Here is a 9,371-nt window from a genome sequence, read left to right on the forward strand (position 1 = left end):
GAAGAGCGTGGATTGGAGGGCCCGCCGCTTTTTGGCAGAGGAGGCAGCGGGGTCTGGTTGAGCTGAATGGAGATGTCGCTGGACACCTCGGAGCCGCTGCGTCCACGCTGAGGAGGAGGCCAGGAGTCGGGGTGCAGGTACTGGCCGCTGTAGTCGCTGCATTCAGACAGGCGAGGGCGATACAGCGCAGGGTGGGGCCGGTACATCTCTTCCTCAGCATAACGTTTCATGAAGAGATAGACAGACATGACTCCAGCACCCTGATACAACAAAACTAGTCAACCAACATTATTCAGTTTACAGGGTTAGTTCACCCAAAAATGACAATTCTGTCATTAATTACTCACCCTCATGTCATCTTCAGAACACAAATTAAGATATTTTTGATGAAATCCGAGAGCTCTCTGACCCTCCATAGACAGCAAGGGAAATACCATGTTCAAGGCCCAGAAAGGTAGTAAGGACATTGTTAAAATAGTCCATGTGACATCAGTGGTTCAACTGTAATGGTATGAAGCTATGAGAATACTTTTTGTATTCAACAGTTCTTCTCTTCCGTGTCAGACTTCGACGTGCGTTCACGACAGTACCATGATGCATGCAGGGTCATGGATTTTATCAAGAATATCTTAATTTGTGTTCTGAAGATGAACAAAGGCCTTACAGGTTTGGAACGACATGAGGGTGAGTAATTAATGACATTATTTTCATTTTGAGTGAATTATCTCTTTAAATTCAAAAGCAAGTGTCTTTTTTTTTTAAATATCACAGATAGAATGTTCCTACAGTCTAACAGAACCTAACAGGAACCCTAATGTTCCTACAACCTAACAGGTATCACTGCAAATAGATGTTCTGAGAAATCACACCTTTCTCTTTTCTCTTTGACATTCCTATGCAAAAAAAAAAAAAAAAACCGTGTCAGGGGTTGAGCTTGTGTTTTTTTAGCCAGAAACTAGCCAATTAGAAATTCTCTCTGCCCAAGGGGTCAAGTTTGGCTGGTTAGTATGACCCAGTTAGCTGTAACTACACCATCTGGGGACAAAAAGCATATTTTTGCATTGACAGCCATTCAAAAGTAATGTATTTGTGTAGTTTGATGGAATAAACTATGTTATAAAAGGCTTTTATTTTTCATATAAACGCTTTTTTTTTTTTTGCACTTCATATTTAACAAAGAATCCTAAAAAAGTAATGGGTGCTAAAAAAATCCAGCTTTACCATCACAGGAATAAATTACATTTAATCTCTTAAAATAGAAAAATATATATTAAAATAGAAAACTGTTATTTTAAATTGTAATAAAATTTCACAATATAATTTTTTGTTGTTGTTGATCAGTATTGTTGATCAAATAAATCCAGCTTTGAAGAGCATTAGAGACTTCTTTCAAAAACATTTCAAAATCTTATTAACCCCAAACTTTTGAATGACAGTGCACAAAATTGGCAGAAGTTCGAAAGACTACTAATTTAATCCTAAAACTTTGTCTATTTCCGGGCTTAAATTAGATTTTGAGTTTATGTATGATCTCAGACTTTTGGACTCTACTGTATGCATATATATATCAGAAGAATATTAGTTGAGGTTACTGCAGACAGTAGATGCTGACATTTACAAATTGCTGCACTGAACTTAATTAGCATATATGCAGCATAACGGAAATGTGTAGCCTTCACCCCAGCAAAAGCTAGGCTAAAATTAATGCATACTGATGAGGGCAGACCTATTGGTTTAGCAGCTAACAGCAGTGAAAGCTGTTAACACAGCTGCATATTAATGAACTGAGCTCTGTGATAAGAGTACACACGCAGTCAGCTCGAGTGTTAACAGTCGCTGGGCTCTGTGACTGACCTCTTTGAGCAGGAAGGAGCTGGCAGCAAAGGCAAACGACCAGCCGTAGTGGTAGTGAAAGAACTGCTCCGGCTCCCGAGGCCTGTTCATCACTTCATCATTGATACTGGAGATATACAACACCAGGCCGACAACTAAACTCAAACCTGAGAGAGAATAAAAGAGGGAAAATACAGTAAATCATGACAGAAAAGTGGTAAATCATGAAAAAAAAAAACTGGTTTAATCCTCATGCTAGTTAATCAGATTGCACTGGACTCAAACTTTCCTACACAGTGATAACAAATAATAATAATAATAAAAAAATTATTTCCTTTTTACACTTGTGGTGTTCCCTGTCACAAGCGGCTTACAAAAATTTGCTTATACGTCTTGTTCTATATTATTACTTAATATTGGGTTCAATCTTTTTATCAACTTGTTTTCTATCAATTAGCACACGTTTTGTTTTTCTTTTGAAACTGGCTGATTGTTTATACATCTCAGTTTTTGAACTTTTTTCACTTAAAAACTGAGATGCATAAGCTCAGATCAGTGATGCCTGTGATCAGTAAGTTCCAAAAAGAAATACAAAACCTAATGTTAACTAAAAGAAAACAAGCTGACAAAAAGATTGAATCCAAGGTAATAAATAATATTGCATTATAAGGGATTTACAAGAAATTTACAAGAAAGGCCAGTCATTTTTGACTAGAAACAGCAAATTAAATAAAGAATTTTCAGCACAGTACAAGGTTTAACCCTCATCCGTCCCTCCCGAACCTATAACAAAAGTGTCCCTCGCGGGTCAAAATGGCCCGAAGGCCAAAAATGAGACTCAAATGTTTTTGTGTGTGCTCCATGCTCAAGTGTGACAAAATTAAATTAGAAAATTCCGCAGTTTTTTTTTTCATAAATTCCATGCTTTTCCAGCATTTCCAAAAATCTTTAAAAATGAGTTTTGGGTCAAAATGACCCGAGGGACGGATGAGGGTTTTAAGCTGGTTTTCGCCTGGCCAGTTTTGCTGAACTCCTAGCCTGACCAGATGAAAACCTCTAAAACCAGGCAAAAGTCCAGCCTAACCAGGCTCTGGTCTTAGATGGTTTAAACTGGTCTAAGCTTGTTTAAGATGGTTTCCCAGTCTGACTTTCAGCCTGACCAGCTGAACATTGCTGTAAACCTCTATAAAACCTGGTTTATGCTTGTTTAATTACATTTTTATTGATTGATTGATTGATTGCTTGGTTGATTGCAAGAAACATTATCTAAAGAAAATGTGAGCTTGCCAATGCAAAATTTGTGGCTACTAAGGTGTTATAAATAGTAGTTTGTGCATTGCTCTGTGGTTGCATGGGTGATAACTATGTGGTTGCTAGGTGGTTACTTACTGGTTTACTAGGAGAAAAGTCTTTGGGAAATAGTAGCAATGCAATAGTACATTGATTTTTATTCAGAAAATGTGAGTAGAGCTTGTATAAATGTTGCGTAAAGGTGTTGTGTATGGCAGCCAGGACTTTGCTACAGTATGCGGTTTCTAATGTGTGTGTTTTTTTTTTGTCATCCTTCACACTAAAATCTTTCCATCGATCAATTAATAGCACACTTTTTTTTTTTAACAAGTCACATAATTTGTGGTATCACTTTCACATTAGTAAAGGGGGAAACTATTATATGCACACAAAGGAGCCTAAAAGCATTCAATGAAAATGACAAATGAAAGAAACAAATATGCCTTGTAAACATCTAGATGAAAGTACAGTTGATGCCGCAGTGATTTCCTATTACGCTACTGAACAGTCAACATTGTTTTCTTCTGAAAGCTCGGTGCGGAGAGGGAACGATAAAGTAGCACACCAACACGCAACCTGTCATACCGGGAAACATTAACATTTATAGCGTGCTCAAATGTTGCTGTGTTATGATGGAGAAAGCTCTGCTGCGGTAATTGTGGAGTGCAGGAAAAAAAAGAGAGAGGGAGAAACAGCGGTAAGGAAAGCCTCTGGCATAATCAAACACATTATCGCAGTCTGTCACTGCCAGCTGTCTATGCTGCGAATACCGACAAGGAATGTGCTTACATATTTACTTTTCGCATTAGAAATGCAAGACATCGGATATTAAACTGCTGTGTCACACTAGGGCATATATTCCCAAACAACCAAGCACAAGTAGGATACTTAAAGACTGGATCTACCTGCTTCTACACCATAGTAAACTACTGTATACTACAGTTTAGAACATCATAGACTACGTTTTAGTTTTTTTGCAGTGTTGTGCATGTCTGTGTTCAGCATTTTGCAACAGCGCTGTTGTGGTGTCTTGTGCTTTATTAATAATTCTGTAGTACAAAATGCTGAGCTGAATGTAACATTAGCACCTGATGCAGCGCTACACGGCACAGCGCTGGACAGCTGCCGGTGCTGCCACAGGAATCTGCAGTCATACTACAGAATCCATTATTATTAAACTGCAGTAGTGCGTGCTTTAGAGCCGCATCGGCTGCAATGCATGGGACATGTTGACCTGGCTCTGTGCAAACGATTGAGGGGCTTTGCTGATTCTCGACTCCCCCACTGCTGCTGACTCCTTGCTTTTGCCTCTTTGTTCATTTCCTGGCATCTAATGAAGACGGTGAGGCAAATTAGATTTTAACAGCCACTCAATGATTTACTGTATTCTAATTAGCAAATGTTGATTGTTTTGATTGGAGCGTAAATGGTCTCATGTAGAAGTGCAAATCAAGTGCTGCAATTAAGCAATAAGTTATGCGAGACTATGCTGTATTGTGAATATAGCCATTTTTTTTTATCTCTTTATTTACATTTTCTTGAAACAACACACACAATGTCACAAAATAGCTACTACACAGGAAAAACACGACATCGAGCACCCTTAGCTGTAACACTGTATAATAGTGACTTTGAACCAAGAAGTGAAATAGCCTGTGTTTGATATTTACTGCAAAAGGCATTTTCTGCACCTAAAAGTCCAATACAAGGCTCAGGCTCCAAGTCGACAGAATACACTTCAGAAAGAAATTTAAATATACATTTCCAAAATGGCTGAATTTTACTACATGACCAAAAAGAATGAAACAGGGTGCCTTCTAACGTTTTACAGAGCGGGGAAATCGTGGGATAAATTTTATGAAGATTTAATTTAGAATAATGAAGCCTATGAATTACCTTGAACTGAATCAAATTATGTCTAGCATTTACAGAACATGTATGTACATTTCTCAAGCACTCATCCCACATGTTTTCATGAATATTAAAACCCATTTCCTCTTCCCAATCATGTTTTGTGTTATTGTCCATCTTTTCTACCAATAATTTGTAAAAATTTGAAACAGTACCACTAGCACCAGGGTGTACATTAACAAATCTTTCTAAAGTTGGATTTAAATTCAAAGCTTTGAAGTCTGAACTGTGCTTCCTAACAAAGTCTCTGACTTGCAACGGAAAAATGAGCAGGAACAAGAGCACAGTATTGTTTTAGTTGTTCAAAAGAACTAAATGTACCTTCCCTATAAAGATCTTGTATTGTTACTATACCCATATGTTTCCATTGAAAAAAGATCTTATCATGTAATCCCAGAGGAAAAGCATGATTGAATATAACAATTTAAACTCAAAGTTATTGAGTTGAAATTATCGTATCATGCGAGAAGAAAAAAGCGAAAAATGAGTGATACGAGATCAATTAAATTAACAAAGACGTAGGGAAATCAGTTACCTGGGACAACGATCATTTATATATTTCACACTATTGTAGCATTTATTTGATCACAAATGCAGAAATATTGTTTAATATTGCAGTAATACAGTGTAAAATTGTTAATATTATTACAATTTAAAATAGATATTTTCTATTTTAATATATTTTAAAATGTTGTTTATTCCTGTAATGGCAAAGCCGAATTTTCAGCGGCCCTTACTCCAGTCTTCAGTGTCACATGATATCACATATCATTTTAATGTGCTAATTTTGTGCTCAATAAATATTATTATCAATACTGAAAACAGTGTTTGGAAACTGTGAACTAAAGTTCAAAAGAACAGCATTTATTTGACATATCATTCTTTTGTAACATTATAAATGCCTTTACTGTCACTTTTGATCAATTTAATGCATTCTTGCTGAATAAAAGTATTCCTTTCTTTCTATTTTTTATTTTTTTTCAATGTCCAAGTGGTTCTCAATTAGGGGGCCGGGCCACCAGGGGGCCTCAGCAAACTTTCTAGGGGATTGCATGATTTCTTACAATTTTTGAAAATAAATTGAATTAATAAAAATATATATATAAAAAAAACTGACATATTTCTTTTTTCCATTAAGTTTATAATTAAGAACATTATTGAACTCTTACAACATCTGCATTCAAAATTAATCACATTGTATTATTAAAATCCACTGACACTTTTAGTTTGTTAATAAAAAAGCCTTCTTTATAACTAAATTCCTTCTTTATAACTTTTTAAAACTTTAAATACCTTCTTTATAACTTGATTGATTGATTGATTGACTTTATAAACCTTGATTGATTGATTAATTGACTTTATAAACCTTATAATCAGCAGACATACAAAGGAAATATCATAGCCTATAGGAAGTCAAAAATGTTGCGAACCACTGTTGTATCCTGTATGGAGTTGATATTATTATTTGAGGAGACTGTGGCATGATACAAGAGACACGAAACACAGCTATGAGACAATGATCAGTTGCACAGATGAGTGAGAATTATATAAAACTATATGACTGAATTCAGCATTCTGCAATCAGAATGAAATATTCCAGAGTGCTGTTTAAAACCCGTCCAGTTCCAGCATTCTAGAACTGTTCAAACACAAGCTTTCTAAACCTTCATGGGAAATCTGTTCCTGCAGGCTGATTTGTACAGCTGTCAGCAGGAAACTGATAGAATCAACTGATATAGTTCAGCCACATCGCTGTCTTCAAGCCACACGGAGTATTGAGAAATTCACAGCTCCGCGGTTCAGTCTGAACGCACTGTACTGGTACACCTTGAGAAATTTAGCAATTAAACTGCATTATTATTTTGGTATCAATCCAGCCCTACATATCTTTTATGTATTTAGTCTAATGCTTCAAGATTTCTTTGAGAACATTCATGCACACCAGATCTGTTTTAAGACATACTTTGCATGCAAATTAGTCAAATCTAAACACACTTTGACATTCTTGACAATCTGTGTCATTTAGCCGAATGCAAATGACAGCTGTTAGGTAGAGCTCTGTTGACTTGATCAGAGAGACCGCTGTTATTAATTACCGTTTGTGAGAAAAAAAGGAGCATTTAATAGATATTGTGTCCCACACATTACCATAGATGGAAATCGGGAACACCATTCATTAAATATGCAAGCCTCTCAGTGGGATTCTCAGCCTGATTTCGGACGCAGTTGTGGAGAATTACCAGGCTCACCACTGAAACTGGATATCAACAAAGAGCATCTAATCTAGAGTATGTAAGCAGATACACAACTATGGGCCGCAAAAATGAGAAACATGATGATGAGAATCAAGAACTTATTTAGCAGATTTTCACACATTATATTTCCATATACCTCACCTGATAAGATGAAGAAGATTCCAGAGACGAAGGCCAGGATGGTGCGCTGGGGACGGATGTGGCCGATGTTGCTTATGACAAAGGCCGTGAAGACAAAGAGGAGTGAGACCATAGGAAACGGGGTGGCCGTCCTGACCATTTCTAACAGAGACAGAAAAATAGTCCCTCAAAATCATTGAGTCAAGGGTGACATGCTTCATCTGAAACTATTTATAACTTTTTTTTTGTATTTTTTAGTATTGATAAATAATTGTACAATAATAATTGTATTAAAACGCTTATAAAATTAAAGCAAATTATCAGTTACAGCACCTAAAAATAGTAATATATTTATATGTAATATATTTATACATTTAAATAATATAATATAATATAATATAATATAATATAATAATATTTTTGTACAATTATTATACATGTAATTTTTATAGTGTCATATTATATTGAATATCTTTCAATTGTACATATAAAAATTATTGTCACAACAAAAGTAAAAAAAAAAGACTAAAGACTAGAAATGATCAAAAATATAATATAATATAATATAATATAATATAATATAATATAATATAATATAATATAATATAATATAATATAATATAATATAATATAATATAATATAATATAATATAATATTTACTTACACCTTGATTTTTCCATTTGTATTATACAATAAAGTGCATACATTTTTCTTACTCAGTATATTGGCTGTGTTCTCAGTAGTGATCTCTATTTCTGGCTCGATGAAGTATTCAGATGCCACACATCTCCCCTTCTCTGGCCCTGAGATAGAAGGAGAGACAGAGAGAGAGACAGACAGGGGAACAAAGAGAGACAGAGAAAGAGAGACAAGGACACAAAGAGAGACAGAAAGAGTGTAGAGGCAGAGCGGGACAGAGATTGACAATGACAGTAGGGGAGACCGGGACAAACAGAGAGAAACACAGCAATGATTTTGGTTCAAACACTGAGAAGAGAGGTGAGAAAACTCACATGCATTACATACATACACTGCACTTAGTCAGAAGCGTCATGCTTTTTTTTTTTTTTTTGCACCAGTGGTTGTCCTGACCTGTCTAAGCGAGATGTATATATGTATATATATATATATATATATATATATATATATTTATTTCCCTTTTTGATGCTAAGCATCCCCCAAACATAAGACTCCCTTCCTGAAATATAAAGGCTACTATAATAATTTATTGTATGCATTTTGTGTGGAAAATGTTGATATTAAGACAATGAAATTAAATAACTGACAAATTATTAGAAATACTTGTTAAAATATTATCTTGAAAATATTTATTTTCATTAAGTTTACAGCAGCCCCTGTACAGATAAAATGGGAGGATACAATTATATTTCAATGCTTTTGCATTCACTTGCTTGTTTCTGCATATATGCAATTACAGAATATAATTCAATGACTGAATATTGTTCTTTCCAAAACTTTGCAAAATTTTGTATTTAACATTAGTTCAATCATGACAACTCTCTGAAGATTTTAGCATGGTGATGGATATGACAATGTTAATGTATATTTGGTCTTGGCGGAATAGATCTGCTACGCTGCTGCTGCTGTTGGTTATTGCTGTAGTTGTAGATTATTGCTGCTGCTGCAAGCAAGTACAGGAACTTGCTACTGCCAATGCATACGGCGATACGTTGCCGTGAGTAGTGAATGCTAGCCATCCATATTAAAGGGGTCCTATTATGCTCTTTTACAAAGTCTTGATTTTGTTTTGGGGGTGTACTAGAACATGCTCTCATGCTTGGTGGTTCGAAAAAAGCATTATTTTTCACATAATTTACATTATTAAAATACCTTTCTCCCCAGCCTGGCACAAACGGCTCGATTAGTTCCGGCTTTGATGAACTTCTTCATCGTCTCGTCTGATGCACTCAACCAAGCGTTCTAACCACAACCTCGCCCCT

The 9,371-nt window shown here is 35.6% G+C and overlaps 1 protein-coding gene across 2 annotated transcripts in view; it reads right to left on the bottom strand.

The window, feature by feature from the left end:
• LOC107724112 (voltage-dependent calcium channel gamma-7 subunit-like) overlaps positions 1-9,371 on the bottom strand; it is a 24,237-nt gene that overhangs the window by 2,254 nt on the left and 12,612 nt on the right. The window contains exons 3-6 of one of the 2 annotated variants that reach the window (XM_016532906.1): positions 8,127-8,213; positions 7,431-7,571; positions 1,855-2,000; positions 9-260 (exon numbers count right to left, since the gene is read on the bottom strand). In XM_016532906.1, coding sequence (XP_016388392.1) covers positions 9-260; positions 1,855-2,000; positions 7,431-7,571; positions 8,127-8,213 — 626 coding nt within the window. Of the gene's footprint in view, positions 261-1,854; positions 2,001-7,430; positions 7,572-8,126; positions 8,214-9,371 lie in introns of both variants that reach the window. The other variant, XM_016532905.1, reaches the window with a different exon arrangement.

The sequence above is a fragment of the Sinocyclocheilus rhinocerous genome, unplaced genomic scaffold, assembly GCF_001515625.1.
Source record: "Sinocyclocheilus rhinocerous isolate Xijiao unplaced genomic scaffold, SAMN03320098_v1.1 scaffold335, whole genome shotgun sequence".
NCBI classification, from domain to species: Eukaryota; Metazoa; Chordata; class Actinopteri; order Cypriniformes; family Cyprinidae; genus Sinocyclocheilus; species Sinocyclocheilus rhinocerous.